This window comes from Salvelinus fontinalis, chromosome 26 (assembly GCF_029448725.1).
Source record: "Salvelinus fontinalis isolate EN_2023a chromosome 26, ASM2944872v1, whole genome shotgun sequence".
In the NCBI taxonomy this organism is placed as follows: Eukaryota; Metazoa; Chordata; class Actinopteri; order Salmoniformes; family Salmonidae; genus Salvelinus; species Salvelinus fontinalis.
Window position 1 is genome coordinate 22,141,306 of NC_074690.1, and position 21,209 is coordinate 22,162,514.

Below are 21,209 nucleotides of genomic sequence, written 5' to 3' on the forward strand. Positions count from 1 at the left end.
GCCCATCTGTAAATAACCCATCCAACTACCTCATCCCCATATTGTTATTTTTTTAATTATTTTCTCCTTTGCACCCGTTTCTCTACTTGCACATTCATCTTCTGCACATCTATCACTCCAGTGTTTATTTGCTAAATTGTAATTATTTCGCCACTACGGCCTATTTATTGCCTTACCTCCCTAATATTACTTCATTTTCACACACTGTATATGGACTTTTCTATTGTGTTATTGACTGTATGTTTGTTTATTCCATATGTAACTCGTGTTGTTGTGTCGCACTACTCTCCTTTATCTTGGCCAGGTCGCAGTTGTAAATGAGAACTAGTTCTCAACTGGCCTACCTGGTTAAATAAAGGTGAAATAAAATAAAGAAACAAGCATAATTGTAAGTTTTTAGATCCATAGTTGTACATTTTTATCTATACTTTAAGAGCCAAAGGTGATAATGGTGGCCAAAGTAGCCAGAGGTATGGGACTTTAAGAAAACAATGTGAGGACCAAATGATGCCAAACCAAGGTTTTAACATCAATAAATGTTTTATTAATATTCTTCAAAACTCATTGACCACTGTATCCTCATTTTGAGGGGATGTTTGCAGTTCCGCATTGTCTCCACAAGAGAGCAGCAGCAGACAAGTGTTGTCGTCTGAAGACAATCAAAGCAAGTATGAAAATTAAATTAATAAATCACTCACTTCAACTAACTCAGAGTACATTATTAAAATATATATTTTTTAATTAAATATTATAACTAACATAGCTGTAAATGTCACAATAAATAGCTTGCATATTCTCACCCAGAGATCCAACAGGGAAACCTGAAAGGCAAAATGCGAGATTCTTGCATTTAAGGCCATGTTCTGCTTACCCGGAGTCAGATGAACTTGTTGATACCATTTTTATGTCTCTGCACACAGTATGATGGAAATAGTGGTAGTTTAGCTAGCCAACGTTAACTAGCGATAGCACAAGGACCGCAAGTCTAAAGGTACAGTAGCATTGCTATTCTAACTTCATACTGCATGCAGACATACAAGTTCATCAGACTCTGGGTAACCAGAAAAAGAGATTAAATGCCAGAATCTTGCAGTATCCTTTTAATTACATTTTTCACGTTATATTATGAAGCTTGACTTCTGAAGTGTGATCTGTAATTTGTAAACCTTGTGGAGATGCTTGTGGGAAGTTATAGTGTGGGTGTGTCGGTTAGACATAAGTGCACTTTTATTGCAGTTATCATGAATCACACTCAGTAAGGTCACTTCTAGAGATAAAATTACAATACATTCTGGCATTTGTTTGCTGTGGTTTGTCTAAATCTACCCTGATACTTTATGTGCATGACTAATATTTCCTAGGCCTACTGCATAAGCAGGCTCCTGAGCATAGACTTCAGTAGTCTGACAATATACTTCTTTTACATCCTAATGCTGGTGAAAACACAGATTTCAAGTAAGGATTTTATTTTCGTACAATATCTCATGATATTTGTACAAGAGCCATCTATATGGCTTCATAAACATTACAAAACTATGTGAGTTCCTTTAACATTCTCTTCCATGTCAGTTCATGTAATTGTGGCAATACACACAAGACACATTTGGGTGGACATATACAATTTACAAACAAAGGGTCCAACAGACAAGAGGAGCGGTGCTTTAGAGTATTGTCTGTTTGTTTCCATCCACTTCCTCCATCTGTAAGGACCAAGAGGAGACGCAATCCAATGGCCTTTACCATGTCCCCTCCCATCATTTTGGAGGACTGTAGAGCTTGTTTAATTGGCAGTGTTCTGAGCAAATAAGTATAGTGGTACACAATTTACCTAGGGCTGGTCATGGGATCCTAGGGAGTCTCAAGACATTTCCAGTCCATGAACCATTTGATCCAAAAATGCCCATGAACCATTTGAATCAGACATACAATAAAATAACTCCACCATAGCCTTTTGCAACCTCTCAGTGCACTTTCCCATTCTGTAGCTTTTCCACTTTTACCTTTCCGGGAGAGCGCAGGACGCTAATGCAGCCGCGGGCCATTTTATGCATCCACATGACGTTCATAATGTCTAGACAGAAACTGGGGCCCATCCAGGCACAACGGCCACCAAAAGTCACCCGGTAGAAAGGTTCTGTCCCGTACACGGCGTACATCCGGCTGTAATACATCGGCATGACCGCTATCCTCACCAGGAAGAAGGATAGCGTCATGGCAATTCCGTTGACCATATTTGGTAATGATTTCTTTGGGTAACCAAGCACTTCAAAGAACCAGCTGAAAGATAGATACAGTTAGTATAGTTACAGAGTGAGATAGCAGTTGTTGGACTCAATTGTAATGGAGTCATGGATATCAACTGGCATTGTTCCAGAAAGGTGACTCTTAAAACATATCTACAGTATACCGTTTTTTTGGCCACCTCTGGCCACTTAAAGGTTTTAAGTACAATTCCTTAGGGAACTGCCCCTCCCTACCTTCAAGCCTATGCTCAAACCCTACACCCTAACCCGAGCACTCCGTTCTGCCACCTCTGGCCTCTTGGCTCTCCCAACCCTATGGGAGGACCGCTCCCGCTCAGCCCAGTCAAAGCTTTTCTCTTTCCTGGCATCCCAATGGTGGAACAAGCTTCCCCCTGACGCTAGGACAGCAGAGTCCCTGCCAAACTTCTGAAAACGTCTGAAATCCTACCTGTTAAACTAACACTCACACTTGACTCTTTTTCTACTAATCCCTGACTTTTCTGATAGCTACTTTGAGGAAAAATATGCTTACTCTGACTGAGATATGTGGTTGTCCCACCCAGCTATATTAAGATGAATGCACTAACTGTAATTCACTCTGGATAAGAGCGTCTGCTAAATGATTAAAATATAAATGTAAATGTTTAACATTGAATCTGTATTTTGTCTTTGTTGGATTAAATCAGGATAATAGTATACAATTGGAAATGTATGTGACTGAAAATGTATTATTAAGTATGAAACACGTGTCTCTAATGATGTATGTCAGATACTGTACGAGCTTTCAGCTGGGTGTAACTGGTCTGACTCACTATAAGTAGTTAAACATTAACGGTCAATAGTGTTTCTGAAACGGTTGAATGCACTACTACCAATGACAAAAGCCACTTGGCAAATACTGTAAGGACAAATAAATGGGTATTTTATGAGGTTCCCTCTACTTCCCAGTAAACAATCTGTTTGTGTGTGCGTGAGTCTATTTGGCACAGAGGTTACCTACCGCTGGTTCACACAAGGAGTGGAAAGCTCTGCGACCAGGCGGAAGTTAGCAAAATAAGGCAACATTCCTATGCTCTAAAAGAGAGAGACAGAACAAAGTGCAAAGAAAATAATGGCAAGAGAAGTACTTTCAATAATATGTGAATTCATGATACATCATGATCGTAAACCTACCGTACGATCCCAAAAAATGAAAACATCTAGGTGTACTTACTGGGGTTATGACACGGTTAATAAACTTGGGTCACATAGAAATGTTCAAAATGTGTTCAAAAATTGGTGGTGACAATCCAGCAGTGCATGCTCGTACCTCTATGTACTGGTAAATCCATACTGTTACTAGGCAACATGTGCTCTATGTACCACAACAGAATCCACTACAGACAAGATAGGAAGGGACCCCTTCTATAGCCATTTGACACGGACCTGTTCTTTGTTTAGGACATTTTTGCATGTTCTGTATTGTTAGCAGGTTACAGACACAAGACTGGGTTCATTGATCACACATGTAAGTGGAGGAAAGACATGGACATAAATACCTAAACAGAAGAAATGTGCAACTAGTGAAAACGGGCACCATTAAAAGCCCCCATCCCAACATTGAAGATAAAAAAAACATTCTAGAGAAAATAAAAAATATATGGACTAACTATGTGGATGCTGTTATTAAGTTAATATCTAAATATACATTTCAAAACATGTACTCTACAATCCATTCTAACATTACCCAAAAAAGGGACTGGAAATGATCCAGTACATTTTACTAAGAAAAGTCAGTGGTGATTTAAAAAAATGAAATGAGAGGAAGACCCTGTCTTTGTAGTGATGTATAGGGTCTAGGGTATAGGCTCAAAAGGTCAAAACAACCAAAAGGCAGCATGTACCAATCACCATCACAGATTGAGAGAAGTAAGAGAATACATTATGCACAGAAACTCTACAGTCTGGTTTCCTGGACACAGATTAATCCTAGTCTGGGACAAAAAAAATGATATTCAATGGATATTCTCCAGTGAGCATGTTTTCTAGTCCGGGACTTGTCTGAATCTGTGGCTTTGAAACGGGCACAACAACTCATCATCGTATTCCATGCAAAACATGGTCCCCGTCCTCATCATTGTCATTGTTAGTCTTAGCAGCTACTGAACCTGATGGCCCAGAATAGATTCACAGGACAGGACCAAGAGTGAACATCTACATCACATGGTTGTCTTGCTTTTAGTGGTGCGTCAACTGCAAGCCATATATCAAAACTGTTTTACAACTGTAACTACTTTCGAACAATATATGCGCTTGCTTACACTGTACCTTCCTGAAGAGGGGAGGGGGGGGGGGGGGTCATTTTTGCTCAAAAAGACTCAAATCACCAGGAATTCAGTTAAAAATGTGTTATTTTAGGAAATCTTTTCAAGTATTCCCACAAATAAAAAAGATGTGTAATCGTGTCTCAATGTAATTAAGGTAGGAAATTATTGTTATTTTTAAATACAATCTCTTTTTGGGCTTAGTTGTGGTCAATTTGCAATGGACAAATTTTGTTGACCATTCGCTCCGACAAAAATCGGCCCGCGGCTGAATCTACTTGCTTACCCCTGATTTACAGTGTTCTATTACTGTGTAATAACTCTAGTAAGTACAGCAAAACAACTGAGTAATAACACTTAATGCAGTGTATTTATAGGTCAATAACAATACTGTAAATCAAAGTGTTCCAAATATAGGTCTACACATATTAAGGATACTGAATGTAAAGTGGAACCAAACTATTTCATCCCTGACAAGCACTTTGTTATCCATTCTAACCAATCCCATCAAACTACATGGCTGTTCACCCTTGGCCCTTCCCCATCTTGCCTGCACATTCTGCTCTGGGTCAGTAGAGAACTCACCAGTACATAGTAGTAAGCATACAGTGCTGCCAGGTGGTGGATTACAAAAAACTTGTCCCCTATCGCCCGCCAATAGTAACATATGAGCAGCATATCTGCAAGACAGACAAGGGAGATAGCTCACTGTATGGGTCAACATAATCCATGGAAATATGCAAAGTAATACAAGGGTTAGACATGTCTGAAGTGGAGACCCACCTGATAGGAGGTAGCCACAGGTTATGGCCACATTTATTTTCACCAGTGACGGATCTCCCCTATTGGTAAGAAAGCACAAAGCACATGTTTAAAATATAGATAAATGTTCCAAATATAAGATTATATCAAGAATTGCACACTTTGCAGTCAGGGAGATTCTTACCAGACTGGGTCTTCATTGACGGCATCATCAAATAGTAATATGTAGAGACAAAAAAGGCCCACTATCAAGGCGTGAAATGTAGACACAGTTCTAGAAAAATATCACAAAAAAACAGACACACATACTCATAAAAGCATACTAACTTAGACTTGACATTTGGTGGCAGCTGTGGGATTCCATGCCATGGAAAAATGCTAAACAAGGATATTTGAAAGGGTCTATGCCCAGAAATGTACTTTGACTGGGAAAATGATAATCCAATATGTGTTCTGATAGGAGCTTTGAATTACATGATTGAATAACACCAAAATATCACTTCTCAGTCTCCTGATGCTGTACCTGGAGTTCCACTCTATGGTGTGTTTAGGGCTGAGACGGCGGTACCCAGGGCAGAACCGAGCAGAGACACAGGGACTGACAAAATGGAACAGACACTGGAACGTCACAAAGCTGGTGGCAGCGATGGACAGGACCAGCGGAGAGAAGCTTGCCATTACCACTCGTTACTGAGAGAGAAAAACACACAGTTCATAGTAGAGAAGCAAATAGGAATGTGAGATAAACACCCGTACAGTAGAATAAGTCAGACTTTTGCCTACATCATGCACTGAATCATGTCAATAGGAGTTTGACTGATATTCTGCTCCTGTACCTGTAGGCCTGTGAGCAGTGAGCAAAAAGGGAGAAATCCTGACTTGAAATCTACAATACCAGTGTATGATTGACACCGTTTTGGCTATAAAGTAGTTAACCTCTAGAGCACGCAGCAACAGACCGTAAACTGAACTTTATATTTGGCTTGATTTTTGGCATGCTTAGAACAGAGCTGCATGTTAAAACATTTATGGTGTCTTTTTTACTGTACAGTACAGTACATATATGGTATCACCAACTGTAGATATATACCCAAATATGTCAACACCTGCTTATCTTATCTCAGGCCAGGACCCATGTACAGTGGGGCAATAAAGTATTTAGTCAGCCACCAATTGTGCAAGTTCTCCTACTTAAAAAGATGAGAGAGGCCTGTTATTTTCATAATAGGTACACTTCAACTATGACAGACAAAATGAGGGAAAAAAATCCAGAAAATCACATTGTAGGATTTTGAATGAATTTGTTTGCAAATTATGGTGGAAAATAAGTATTTGGTCAATAACAAAAGTTTATCTCAATACTTTGTTATATACCCTTTGTTGGCAATGACAGAGGTCAATCGTTTTCTGTAAGTCTTCACAAGTTTTTCACACACTGTTGCTGGTATTTTGGCCCATTCCTCCATGCAGATCTCCTCTAGAGCAGTGATGTTTTGGGGCTGTTGCTGGGCAACACGGACTTTCAACTCCCTCCAAAGATTTTCTATGGGGTTGAGATCTGGAGACTGGCTAGGCCACTCCAGGACCTTGAAATGCTTCTTTCGAAGCCACTCCTTCGTTGCCCGGGCGGTGTGTTTGGGATCATTGTCATGCTGAAAGACCCAGCCATGTTTCATCTTCAATGCCCTTGCTGATGGAAGGAGGTTTTCACTCAAAATCTCACGATACATGGCCCCATTCATTATTTCCTTTACACGGATCAGTCGTCCTGGTCCCTTTGCAGAAAAACAGCCCCAAAGCATGTTTCCACCCCCATGCTTCACAGTAGGTATGGTGTTCTTTGGATGCAACTCAGCATTCTTTGTCCTCCAAACACGACGAGTTGAGTTTTTACCAAAAAGTTATATTTTGGTTTCATCTGACCATATGACATTCTCCCAATCTTCTTCTGGATCATCCAAATGCTCTCTAGCAAACTTCAGACGGGCCTGGACATGTACTGGCTTAAGCAGGGGGACACGTATGGCACTGCAGGATTTGAGTCCCTGGCGGCGTAGTGTGTTACTGATGGTAGGCTTTGTTACTTTGGTCCCAGCTCTCTGCAGGTCATTCACTAGGTCCCCCCGTGTGGTTCTGGGATTTTTGCTCACCGTTCTTGTGATCATTTTGACCCCACGGGGTGAGATCTTACGTGGAGCCCTAGATCGAGGGAGATTATCAGTGGTCTTGTATGTCTTCCATTTCCTAATAATTGCTCCCACAGTTGATTTCTTCAAACCAAGCTGCTTACCTATTGCAGATTCAGTCTTCCCAGCCTGGTGCAGGTCTACAATTTTGTTTCTGGTGTCCTTTGACAACTCTTTGGTCTTGGCCATAGTGGAGTTTGGAGTGTGACTGTTTGAGGTTGTGGACAGGTGTCTTTTATACTGATAACAAGTTCAAACAGGTGCCATTAATACAGGTAACGAGTGGAGGACAGAGGAGCCTCTTAAAGAAGAAGTTACAGGTCTGTGAGAGCCAGAAATCTTGCTTGTTTGTAGGTGACCAAATACTTATTTTCCACCATAATTTGCAAATAAATTCATAAAAAATCCTACAATGTGATTTTCTGGATTTTTTTTCTCATTTTGTCTGTCATAGTTGAAGTGTATCTATGATGAAAATTACAGGCCTCTCTCATCTTTTTAAGTGGGAGAACTTGAACAATTGGTGGCTGACTAAATACTTTTTTGCCCCACTGTATTTACCACCGGCTGCCTTGCAACAGTTGGGAATATTTGTTGATTTAGTTGCATTATCACGTTGAGGTCATGGGTCAACCCATATACCAATCTACTAATCCCCCCCCTTTACAAATAGACCAGTCACACTAATTTATGTGGTCACCAGATCCTACCTTTGTTGTAGTGGACCCCCTGCTGTACACTGCAGTTATTCTGCAATGACTGCGTCCAAAATACCACAGTTGACTGTAGTTACTGCACGTTTACTGCAGTTTCAAAACTGAAATATTTTTTGTAAGGGCCACACTGACAATCTGTTCACATGACATTACTTAAAACCTTGCAAAATGTATTTTGCAAGGCATTTTGGAGGGAAGCGAAACTGTATGGCAAAATGCATTCTTCACTGTTACTTGAATTGTTGCAGTATTTCTAGTTCTTCTTCATAGAACAACTCTCATACATTCTGCTGCCAAAAATAAACTGACCCCTGACCTACTAAGAATAACATGTCCGTTTCGAAATACTGTGTAGTTTCTTCGAAATTGTGAAGCATTCCTCCTAGTGCCCTTGAGAAAACGGTTGAATGAAACGAAACGGTTGAATAAAACGAACTTCATCTTCAGCAAACAAGTGTGGACCAACCATTCATAGGCTACTTCTGGAAAAATACTCAACTCTTAGGATCACGTTTGCGTCGCCACTAGCTACCACAGTCATAAAGTCATAAAGCTGGCTAAACCTCGCCTATTTCTACAATGTCTCTTATTAAAATCTGATTTTAAACCTAACCCTAACCACACTGTTAACCGTATGCCAAACCTTAAATTACGACCAAAAAGCAAATGTTTGTTTTTATGAATTTTCACGATAGAAACCATTTTGACTTTGTGGCTGTGGTAACTAATGACAACCCTTGTCTGGCTCTGTGTCAAAATCGCTGACGGTTTGTAACTAAATACAGTGGCACAAGTTGATCCCTATACATGTCCCCACAGCCCAAACCTCAACCTGGTGGGGACCTCCATGCTTTCATCAAGTGTCTGGTCAGGTAGTTGTTGATCACAAGTGACCCTGTCTGAAATAGCCAATAACTGTGAGAAACTATAGCATATTGTGGAATGCCCTACATTGTTGTCAGACAGGAAATCGGAACAGCTGATCTGCTTTAAGTAGACGCAACTAACTAAAACATGAATAACTACTGTACAATAAAACAAGATCTCTACAGAAACATTGACTACAGTATACTGTAGTAGTAGGTTATGATGGTAGATACTGTATTGGCAGCATAAGAGAGTAACACCATTAAAGTGTGATAGGTCAATAGACAGGCAGACAATGATGATACAAGGCAAGCAAATTGTACATTACTGACAGAAGCATACTGTACTTACACTCAAGTCACCGCACTAGTTTCTAAGAAATTATATATTCCACCGCGTACAGCTACAGAATGTTGGAGTAATTGGCGACTCTGACGCCTGCTCAGTCGATATAGCACACCATTGCACAGGCAATGACGCCCTATACTAACCTTGACGTCATTGTGCGATACCGAAGCGCGATAACGACAAGTGCATTTCAAGGGGAGCAGCATATCCCGAGATATAAATATCCCCCCGTGATGTCGAAACCCAGCATGTGTACAAGAGGCGTTGGTCGTTTTAAGGACATATATTACAGGCTATGCTACACATTGGCTGAGAAACTGAATTGGAAAAACACGCGTAAAACTGGTTGGCCGACATATTTACCCAAAATGACTCCACATCGAACCTATTCATTACAACGATTATGTTGCAAAATGTTTCTTAAACGAAAGCAAACGAAACGTGGAGGAACCTACCTGAATTTGGTTTTTAAAAAAAAGCGTAAAACTGGTTGCACGACATATTTAAGCAAAATTACTAAAATGACATCCGCATATCTACACGCAGGAGGAAATGTAAACAACACTGGTTTGCTTACAATAGTGAAGCTGTTAACTTACCTTGTTTTCACATAGCCAATGATAAGAACGGAATGGATTTTAAATTGCCTAATCATAAAGCTGCCTTTCCATATTTTAAAAGAATATGGTTGCTAAAATACAAGCTATATTTGTAATGACTATTCATTTGTGGCTTTGTTTCCCCAAAATGCCTATTTTGAAATCAGCTATGGGGGATTAATTCATCTGATGTTTGATAATTGTAACCTGATGTTTTTTATAGTCTCTTCTTGTCTTTTAACGTCATATCTCTCTCCTCCTTCCATTCCCCCTCTCTCTCCATCTGCGTGTCCGGTGTGTGTACGTCCGTGCGTGTGTGTATAGATGGTATGTATGATATGACGAAACAAGATTGCTGTAGTTGGGTCGCATTCAGCAGGACTCAACGTTTTGGAACGTTCAGATAGAAATAGGCTATGTAGAATAAACATGCCTCTCTGACATGTAGAATATTAATCACTTTGGCTCTTTTTGTGGAATTTCTATCTGCAATGTTTGGCAACTGAACAAGGGCCAGGATTTATTGTGCTTTCATGGCAATTCGGAAACTCGGGACCTCCAAGTTAAACATTTGCGTAGAGCTTCCTATTTGTTGACTCTGATACTTTCCAAGTGGGAAACTCTGGGCTCATCTTTGTGGCGCGTTCAGGTCATGTCGGAAACTCAGACCTTTCCGACTTGCTTACGCGATGTAGAAAATTATACCTGAGTTCTCCACTTGAGAAGTGTCAGAATCAACTAATAGGAAACTCTATGCCAATAACGTTCATTTAAACTCAGAGGTCCCGAGTTTACGGCATCTACAACTGAATTACCTCCAAAATAAATCAATTGTGTCAGTCCTTGCTTTTGAGTTGCAGTTCCGAGTTGTCTTGAACGTGGCAATAGAGCAGGGAGGAGTGTCGTACTACTACTGTATGGCGGTGTTCGAGAGCATCAAACCCGTAATGTATCATGGGTGATCTACACATAATAATGAGTAGTTATATGTGATGCAAGGTTATTTGAAGATCAGTCAGTCAGCAGTCGCCTGCACTCTCGCCTGCTATGTCGAACAAGCCTACTGTCATTCACCCATAGCATGTCATTGAACCAGCCATATAAGGAGACAGTGCTGTGTGAACTCTAGTGCCCCCATTATGACCAGCATCCATTCAGTTGCTCTCTTGTACAGCTGTTTATAATCACCACTAGATGGTAGGATTCCCTTTCTGTGTCACATCATGTATGATTAATAGGCTACTTTCTGCATTATTTCCTTGATCAATGAGGTAATCTCGGTTAACACAGAAGTAAAGTATTGTGTAATTGGTCAGATGCTCTATTAAGTTCTGGGCCCATATTGCTGCGTTTAGACAGGCAGCCGAAACCAGATCTTTTTTCACTAATTGTTCTTTTGACCAATCAGATCAGCTCTGAAAAAGGGCTGATGTAAAACGATCTGGTGTGATTGGTCAAAAAACCACTTACTGGGAAAAATATCAGAATTGGGCTGCCTGTCTAAACGCAGCCTTTCTGTTAAGAAAAGTGATCGGAACCGATATTATAATGATGGTTTTCGCCACAGATGGTTTGTTTACGTTTCTACCGTTGTGGCTAAATGGAATATACATACATCGCCATCTAGTAGTCGCGTCGGGGACACCAGTTGTTGACAACTGTAGCTAGGCGTAACCCTAACCCTCTTCCTTTTATTTAACCAGGTAGGCCATTTAAGAACAAGTTCTCCTTTACAACTGCGACCTGGCCATGATAAAGCAAAGCAGAGCGACAAAAACAAAACACAGAGTTACACATAAACAAACGTATAGTCAATAACACAATAGAAAAAAATCTATGTACAGTGTGTGCAAATGTAGAAGACATTTAACATTTACGTCATTTAGCAGACGCTCTTATCCAGAGCGACTTACAAATTGGTGCATTCACCTTATGATATCCACACATGGTATTGCATTTATTATTTTTATTTTTTTATTTTTTATTTAACTAGGCAAGTCAGTTAAGAACAAATTCTTATTTTCAATGACGGCCTAGGAACAGTTCTGCCCCTTGTTCAGGGGCAGAACGACAGATTTGTACCTTGTCAGCTCGGGGATTTGAACTTGCAACCTTTCGGTTACTAGTCCAACGCTCTAACCACTAGGCTACCCTGCCGCCCCAAAGAAGAGTATGGAGGTAAGGCAATAAATAGGCCACAGAGGTGAAATAATTACAATTTAGCATTAACACTGGAGTGATAGATGTGCAGATGATGATGTGCAAGTAGAGATACTGAGCTGCAAAACAGCAAGAAGATAAATAACAATATGGGGATGAGGGAGTTGGGTGTGCTATTTACAGATTGACTGTATACAGGTACAGTGATCGGTAAGCTGCTCTGGCACCTGATGCTTAAAGTTAGAGAGGGAGATATAAGTCTCCAGCTTCAGTGATTTTTGCAATTCATTCCAGTAATTGGCAGCAGAGAACTGAAACGAAAGGCAGTCAAAGGAAGTGTTGGCTTTGGGGATGACCAGTGAAATATACCTGCTGGAGCGCGTGCTATGGGTGGGTGCTGCTATGGTGACCAGTGAGCTGAGATAAGACGGGGCTTTACGGGGCTTTACCTAGCAAAGACTTAGATGACCTAGATGACCTGGAGCCAGTGGGTTTGGCGACGAACATGAAGCGAGGGCCAGCCAACAAGAGAATACAGGTCGCAGTGGTGGGTGTTATATGGGGCTTTGGTGACAAAACAGATGGCACTGTGATAGACTACATCCAGTTTGCCTAGTAGAGTGTCGGAGGCTATTTTGTAAATGACATCGCCGAAGTCAAGGATCGGTAGGTTAGTCAGTTTTACTAGGGTAAGTTTGGCGGCGTTAGTGAAGGAGGCTTTGTTATGAAATAGAAAGCCGATTCTAGATTTGATTTTGGATTGGAGATGTTTGATATGAGTCTGGAAGGAGAGTTACAGTCTAGCCAGACACCTAGGTATTTGTAGTTGTCCACATATTCTAGGTCAGAACCGTCCAGAGCAGTGATGCTAGTCGGGCGGAAGGCTGCGAGCAGCGAACAGTTGAAAAGCATGCATTTGGTTTCACTAGCGTTTAAGAGCAGTTGGAGGCCACGGAAGCTCGTTTGGAGGTTAGTTAACACAGTGTCCAAAGAAGCGCCAGATGTATACAGAATGTCGAATGGTGCCAGATAGGATGGTGCGTTAACCTGATTCAAATAATCAAAGCTTGAGGATGAGTTGATAATTTGAATCATCTGTTTAGTGCTAGGGCAAAAAAACTAAACATGCACCCCTTGGGGTCCCCAGGACCGAGTTTGGGAAACGCTGAGCTAGTGTGTATTAACTAGAGTGTCTGCTAGCTAGATAATGTGTACTAGCTAGCTAACATATACTAGCAAGCTATTTAGCTAGTGTGTACTAGCAACCGTGGTTAACATAATGCCCTGGACCAGAGCTAGTGCGCCGACTGGTATGGGTGTAACACACTGACTCCCTGGAACAAAGCTACTGACTCATGCGATACACGAGACCAACAAATGTCGACTTTGAGTGCACATACCATTTGAGATGCAAAAATACCATCTGAAACGCAGCGCAAGCTCTTTGAGGCTCGCAGACCACATAGCATCAGCACGCATTATCTGCAGCTAGATGCTTCTCGACATTTTTGAAAAGTGTGGGTCAAATGGCCACAGGTAGATCCCGCAACGGTGGCAGGTATTTAGCGGTTGAGTGCTGGGCCTGTAACAGAAAGGTCACTGGCAGAGCCACACAGTCACACCTGACATCCCAGTGCTCCCACTACAATCCTCCCTCCTTTAAAACAGTTTGCTCCATCCTGTCGGTCTAAGAATAAGTAGACCTATACAGAACAGAATGAGGTTTAAACAAACAATATTTATTGAATAGAATATTTTCTATAGGATCTTAAGATAAGTAAGTGAATATTAACATTAACAAGAAATTGTAGAAAATATAAAAAATTATCAAATATAACACTGAGCTTTGGCTCTGCTGCCTGGTAATTAGTCCAGTCCTCACAATATTATACAATTAGCTTTGTCTATACAATGTAGACATAAGCCTATAGGCTATGGCTGCAGCTATACGTCTCAAAATAGTCAAATAAAACCTATACAGCTGTGTGATTAGCTTTGGCTATACAATGTAAACATAAGCCTATAGGCTATGGCTGCAGCTATATGTCTCAAAATAGTGAAATAAAGCCTTTACAGCTGTGTGATTAACTTTGGTTCCCTCTACAGCCTGGGCATTTTCAGCATCAGCATGGACACCAGTCTATCTAGACTGTCTGGAAGAAATTGAGAAAGTATGTCACATAGTTAGTTAAGCAGTCATTTACACAAATGTACTTCTGTCATACAATTTTAAACGTTACTAAGTGTGTAAACATTTGAATGTTTGAATTAAAATCTTACCATCAAATTTTTCCTCTTCTGCACTTTCTTGAGGCAAAATCATCAATGATGTCATCATAGCACATGTGTTTCCCCACGTCATGATTTATGCTCATGATGGCCAGACCACTCAAACGTTCCTGTGACATGAAAGACATCAGGTAGCTTTTGATGAGCTTTCATTTTGAAAAGCTCCTCTCTGCCGATGCTACTGTTACTGGTAGGGTGACTGCAATTCTTAGGGCTATCCAAAGGTTAGGATAGAGTTCCTCCAGGTTTTTCTCACAGAGAAAGGGAAGCAGCTCTAAGGCAGTCATCTTATCTGATGGCAGATCAGGTCAATTCTGAATCTCATGTGTCAGATCCATTCCACTTTTGTCACAGTCATCTCTGAAGGTTAAGAGTGTTTTCAACTTCCATGCAGTGAGCTTTTAAAGAGTCACTGGACATCGGAGAGGCAGTGCTAAAGTTCAGCAGCACTCCATATTTGGTTTTCACCTGGTTCACCTGAAAAGAAGGTGGAGAGCTTTTGCCCATGCCTAAGAAACCCAACTGCATCTTTTGAAGATTTGGCAGAATCTGCAACGACAAGATTTAGAGTATGTGCTCCACATGGGACGAACACGGCTCTGGGATTCTTTTTGAGCTGTCTGGCTTTACTCCTTGGTGCTTTCCCTTCATGTTGGCCCCATTATCATAAACTTGCCCTCTGCAATCTTCAAATGGAATCTTCAGCTCGTTCAGCTTATCTAAGATGACAGTGGACAGATTCAAGCCTGTTGTAACCTCAACATTCACAAAGCAGAGGAAGGGCTTGTTGAACTCTGGCTTTCCCTTTAAAGCAACGCTTCTCAGAATAATTGACATTTGCTCCTGGTGACCAATGTCAGGTGTACAGTCCAAGATAATGGAGTACTTTGAGTCTCTTACATGAGTCACTATTGCTTCCAGAATCTTGTCACTCACAATCTGTATCAGCTCATTCTGTGTGCGCTTCCCAAGGTAATGAGCATGTATCTTTCCATCTTTAATTTTGATGAGATTATTTTTCATAATGGAGTAAAAATTTGCCAGTAATTCAACCTCTTTTAGGAAGTTTCCATTACCTGGTTGGAAGAGTTTATCTGATGAACCCCTTAATGCTAGGTTTCTGTCAGCCAGAGACTGGGTGATACTTATTAAACGTGTAAGGACATCCCACCATCTCTTTCTTTCAGCCTCCAAACTTGTCATTTGTATCTGGTAAAGAGTATGTCCCAGACTTAGGCGCAGATCAAGTTCTCTCCACTTAATCATATTGTTTGTGTGTTCAGGACTAGCCTCATGGTGTTTCAGAATGGTGTTGATATTTGACCAGTCATTCACGCCTTCCTTTATTATTTTGTAGTCTTTTGTAGAAAAGAGCTTACAGCAAAAACAATACACAGCGTTGTTTTAGATTGAATATGAAAGCCAGCTCCTGGTAATCTTTTCCCTGTTTGACAGCTGTCTCTGTAATAAGCCTGAATGGAAACCTTTTCTAGAATTGTCTTTAGGGTAAGAAAAACCCAGTCCTGGTTTGAATGGACCTCTACGCACTAACTCAGTCCTCATAAAGTCTGTTAAGACTGGGGGCCAATCTGGATCATTTGGTGGAGCAGAAACTGTTCTATTAGGGTCTGAGCTGCTTGTATCTGATGCTGGCTGTACACCTCTGGTTGTGCTAGTACTGGCTGAGGCTGCCTGTACTTCACCTGGGTCTGTGTTAGTACTGGCTGAGGCTGCCTGTATTTCACCTGGGTCTGTGTTAGTACTGGCCGAGGCTGCCTGTACTTCACCTGGGTCTATGTTAGTACTGGCCGAGGCTGCCTGTACTTCACCTGGGTCTGTGTTAGTACTGGCTGAGGCTGCCTGTACTTCACCTGGGTCTGTGTTAGTACTGGCTGGGGCTGCCTGTACTTCACCTGGGTCTGTGTTAGTACTGGCTGAGGCTGCCTGTACTTCACCTGGGTCTGTGTTAGTACTGGCTGAGGCTGCCTGTACTTCACCTGGGTCTGTGTTAGTACTGGCTGGGGCTGCCTGTACTTCACCTGGGTCTGTGTTAGTACTGGTTGAGGCTGCCTGTACTTCACCTGGGTCTGTGTTAGTACTGGCTGAGGCTGCCTGTACTTCACCTGGGTCTGTGTTAGTACTGGCTGAGGCTGCCTGTACTTCACCTGGGTCTGTGTTAGTACTTGCTGAAGACGGCTGTACTGGGTCTGTGTTAGTACTGGCTGAAGACGGCTGTACTGGGTCTGTGTTAGTACTGGCTGAAGACGGCTGTACTGGGTCTGTGATAGTCCTGGCTGAAGACGGCTGTACTGGGTCTGTGTTAGTACTGGCTGATGCTGAATGTACTGGGTCTGTGTTAGTATTTGCTGAAGACGGCTGTACTGGGTCTGTGTTAGTACTGGCTGAAGACGGCTGTACTGGGTCTGTGTTAGTACTGGCTGAAGACGGCTGTACTGGGTCTGTGTTAGTACTGGCTGAAGACGTCTGTACTGGGTCTGTGTTAGTACTGGCTGAAGACGTCTGTACTGGGTCTGTGTTAGTACTGGCTGAAGACGTCTGTACTGGGTCTGTGTTAGTACTGGCTGAAGACGTCTGTACTGGGTCTGTGTTAGTACTGGCTGAAGACGGCTGTACTGGGTCTGTGTTAGTACTGTATGAAGACGGCTGTACTGGGTCTGTGTTAGTACTGGCTGAAGACGGCTGTACTGGGTCTGTGTTAGTACTGGCTGAAGACGTCTGTACTGGGTCTGTGTTAGTACTGGCTGAAGACGGCTGTACTGGGTCTGTGTTAGTACTGGCTGATGCTGGATGTACTGGGTCTGTGTTAGTATTTGCTGAAGACGGCTGTACTGGGTCTGTGTTAGTACTTGCTGAAGACGGCTGTACTGGGTCTATGTTAGTACTGGCTGATGCTGGATGTACTGGGTCTGTGTTAGTACTTGCTGAAGACGGCTGTACTGGGTCTGTGTTAGTACTGGCTGATGCTGGATGTATTGGGTCTGTGTTAGTACTTGCTGAAGACTGCTGTACTGGGTCTGTGTTAGTACTGGCTGAAGACGGCTGTACTGGGTCTGTGTTAGTACTGGCTGAAGCTGGATGTGGATCAACTGAGTCTGTGCTTGTCCTGGCTGATGAACCAGAATCTCCTCTACTGACAAACTTAAGCATAGCACCTGTATACTATTATACATTTTATCAGCTGCATCAGACCCATTCAAACTGTCTCCCCCAGATTTCCTTTTATACATTTTCAAATATAAAATACTATTTTTACTACGGCTTGGCTGAATACTTGATGGTTATTTTTTTACTGATGGATGTGCATCCATATTGCCCAGTATGCCCAGCTATAAATCCAATATATAAATCAATAGTCAATGTCAATCCATTGCTTTTCGTCTTGCATTAGTCCAGAGTTGTAACTAAACATTGACTGAGAAACTAGATAATCATTGTCTTGTTTTAAAATGATGTGCGCCTATGAGGAGTGCAATCACGCCCATATATTGTCTGGACTGGTCCCCACAGAGGTTGCTGCTGGAAAGCGCGAGTTTCATTTCGTGCACGCGCATATAAATGCATGTTCACGCACAACGCGATTATCTTTTCCGAGCTGCAGTTTATAAACACCGTTGCCCGTTGGCGTTTATCGAACGTAATAATTAGTTGTATTTCACTCTCACTTTTGTCAGGCACAAAGTCACAGAACACAGCCCTAGAAGTGGCTGGCAAGCAAGCAAGACACAGACAGACCAAGAGATGCACTGCCAAGCTAGGTTAGCAAGACAGACAGACTAGAGAGATGCACTGCAAGTTAGCAGATCAATTTAACGTTACTGTTATTTGCTGACATCAAACTTGGAGAGGAGAGAACACAAGTTTACCTGGTTTATGTTCCCGCAATTCACTCTCGTGGTGTATTTCTCTCTCTTTTCGTGACCAGAAGGATAGTTCCGCTTCATCCTCTCATCGAAGTTATAAACATTGACACGAGGGGGAGGCGGGGCCCTTGCGTAATTTGCGGAGCCCTACGCAACTATTGTAAGGAGCATATATGAACGCTCGACTCCGGTCACTGGTTTGAGTCGCTAATCCAACTAGGTGAAAAATCTGTCGATGTGCCCTTGATCAAGGCACAACCGTAACTGCTCTGGATAAGAGCATCTGCTGAATGACTAAAATGTACCTGCTAAATGACTAAAATATACTCTATGATGCTCAATGTGTCAAAATGGCTTTTGAATACATCTAGTCCTGAATCTGGGAGGATCTCTTGTTTGGTTTCTACTAAATCATAAATGACAGTAGGCCCAATGGCCACAGTTGGGGAGAATTCCGAGTTGGAAATTTGAAATAAATCATGAGATATGTACTTAAAGTACCTGTACTTTAATCCTAAGAAGCCCAGACATTGTCAGTACTATCTTTGCCAGTGGGAGCTATTCTCATCATGGGAAAGATGGGAAATTGTGTTTTATTATATTGGGTAGTATTTGACGGACAATGGCTAGTTGCCAGTACTCTGCTCTCCTCATTTTGGATTTGAGTTTGAGCACTATAGGCACACACACACACACACACACATGCAAAACATATATCTTTCTCCCCATTTTTAACACTCAGCAATAAAGATCCATGCCATGTATTTGCCGGCAGGACCTGATATAGAGAGAGACAAAAATAACTGATGGACTTCACAGTAAATGTCTTGGCATTACAATATAGGTTTCTGCCCTGCTGAAATAAGCCCACTGACAGTTTTCATGAGAAATGTCTTCGACAGATGTTTGCAGTGGTGATTTTAGGATGTAAATCTTGGTGGGGCAACATTTTTTTTACATGAATGCCAGCAAAGCCACTACACAACACAACACAACACTAAACAATACATGAATTGCACTATAACGGTGACAAACAGTGCCCACAAACTGTTAGGGCCTACATAAAGCTGTCCCAAAAGCAGAGTCCCAACAGCAGTCCCAAAACATTACCACTGCTACACCTGGCTATCAGCGGAGCCTTGTCTGGCAGCGAAACAGTTCATTCAGCCTCATTTACTGCCTTAAAAAAAACAAAGCTGATATGGCTCACTTGCTTAAACAAATGTGGTTTCTACTGACAATTGAGATGTACAAACTATGGCATAAGGGGATGATGAGTGGATAAAAGGCAATCCATAATTCGATTAAGACATTAATGAGCGAGCTAGAATGGATGTAGACAATATAACTATTTGTTCAGCACTTTTGAAATGTACAGCGACAGGATTCAGAACATGGGCCGTTCTTACAATATTCTCCCTGTACATCAAGTCAGAACCGTAGGACACATAAAGGGGGCATATAAGCAGACAATGAAAGCTCTTACAATATTCGATGATGACATTTCTCTAAAACAGGCTATAGGCTACATGTCAACCACCAAATCAGAACAGTAGGTGAAATTAAGAGTGGAAAAGGGACCAAATTATTAGGGTGAGGCACATAGGCTATTAACAGCTTACTACTAGTTTTTTAGCTACAGTATACATATCTCCCTAGCATATTAAATCATTAATGCAGCAGCATACAATACATTTTTGGACTCACCTTGTTATGCTGTGTTCACTTGAACAGGAAGGTGGCGAGACGGTCCTTCGTGTGCAAATTTTGTCATCAAAGTCTGGCATTGTCTGATTTTTGGTGCTTTCAAGATCGAATCATGATGATGTCAGTGATCTTCAGGTCGGAGCTCTAGAACATGGCCCGAGTTCCCGGCATGCAATTTTGAGTTGGACGACGGTTCAAAAGTATTTTCCCAGTCGGAGCTAATTTTTTTCCGAGTTCCCAGTTGTCTTGAACCCACTGAAGTCAGATTTCCCAGTTTCCAGTTGTTTTGAGCGCAGCAGAAGTCAAGCTGGATTGACAGCTTGGCCAATGTTGAAAATGTATCCTTTTAAGATTGGAAAAGAGACCCCTTAAACCCAAACTAGGGACCACACACCCACTCCACTGAATAGGAGGCTTGTGATTGCTTGGCAGTGCTTGCAATTAGCCACTGATTCCTTCCAAACCACTCATTGTTGAATTTGCAATTTCCAACTTGTGTAATGTTTATGTCCTATGGCTGATGAGCACCGAAAAGTTTTAACTATAATTTCTCTTCATATGACAAGGATTTAAAAATAATTTTCCAGGAGATTGTCGACTTGATTCATGATGATGACTGCTAGATTGCTAGCTAAGATTTTGAAAGTATGATGTTGATCAGTCCAATCAGAGCTACTGTAGATATAACGTGATTTGACGTCATTTTATCTGTGGCCAATGACCCTAAGCCTTCTTGGATGGGCACTTTTAATGTAACTCTGTGGCAGCACCCAAGTGGCTTGAATTTTTTTGCTCTACCCTTAGATTTTGCGGTGACGCAGTGTCCCCATGAGTGACAGAACGCTGAGCCAATCACGGCGCAACTAGAGAACAATACCAACCCCTATGGTCCATATTTTCCACTGGCTGCCCCACCACAACAGAAAGCACTGAGCTAGGCTGAAACACCTGCATTTTGAAGCTGCCTTACTCAAGAAAGCAAAAAAGAGACCCGGTTTCTTTGCGGCTTTATTAACTGAAAGATTATTTGTATTTTTTTTTACATTGTTTGCAAACTGATATGTGACATGTATTGATGAAGGAAAAAGGAAACCGCACACTGCTCTTGATAGTATCACCGATATTTAATAAGCTAGGTATCGGCCTTA

At 41.6% G+C, this 21,209-nt stretch overlaps 1 protein-coding gene across 4 annotated transcripts; it reads right to left on the reverse strand.

The window, feature by feature from the left end:
- Positions 1 to 1,085: 1,085 nt before the first annotated feature.
- On the reverse strand, positions 1,086 to 18,458 carry LOC129823927 (TLC domain-containing protein 4-B-like). Of its 4 annotated transcripts, none has more exons than XM_055883052.1 (7): positions 18,358 to 18,458; positions 5,832 to 5,998; positions 5,493 to 5,582; positions 5,330 to 5,388; positions 5,132 to 5,226; positions 3,244 to 3,317; positions 1,086 to 2,277 (listed from the first exon to the last, which is right to left on the reverse strand). In XM_055883052.1, exons 2-7 carry the CDS (start codon positions 5,984 to 5,986, stop codon positions 1,962 to 1,964), a joined length of 789 nt encoding a protein of 262 aa, XP_055739027.1. In that variant the 5' UTR covers positions 5,987 to 5,998; positions 18,358 to 18,458; the 3' UTR covers positions 1,086 to 1,961. The 4 variants fall into 4 exon arrangements, with proteins under 4 accessions (XP_055739027.1, XP_055739024.1, XP_055739026.1 ...); XM_055883049.1 differs by lacking the exon at positions 18,358 to 18,458 and adding an exon at positions 10,025 to 10,385 and having other exon boundaries at positions 5,832 to 5,942; XM_055883051.1 differs by lacking the exon at positions 18,358 to 18,458 and adding an exon at positions 10,025 to 10,379.
- Positions 18,459 to 21,209: the final 2,751 nt, after the last annotated feature.

What these genes read in the sequence shown, in the direction of transcription:
- LOC129823927 (XM_055883049.1), bottom strand. Translation starts at nt 10,080, where the DNA reads ATGATTAGGCAATTTAAAATCCATTCCGTTCTTATCATTGGCTATGTG. An exon ending in ATTGGCTATGTGAAAACAAG is followed by an intron (nt 5,943 to 10,024) that starts GTAAGTTAACAG and finishes CGCTGCCACCAG; the next exon opens with CTTTGTGACGTTCCAGTGTC. An exon ending in ACTCCTTGTGTGAACCAGCG is followed by an intron (nt 2,278 to 3,243) that starts GTAGGTAACCTC and finishes TCTATCTTTCAG; the next exon opens with CTGGTTCTTTGAAGTGCTTG.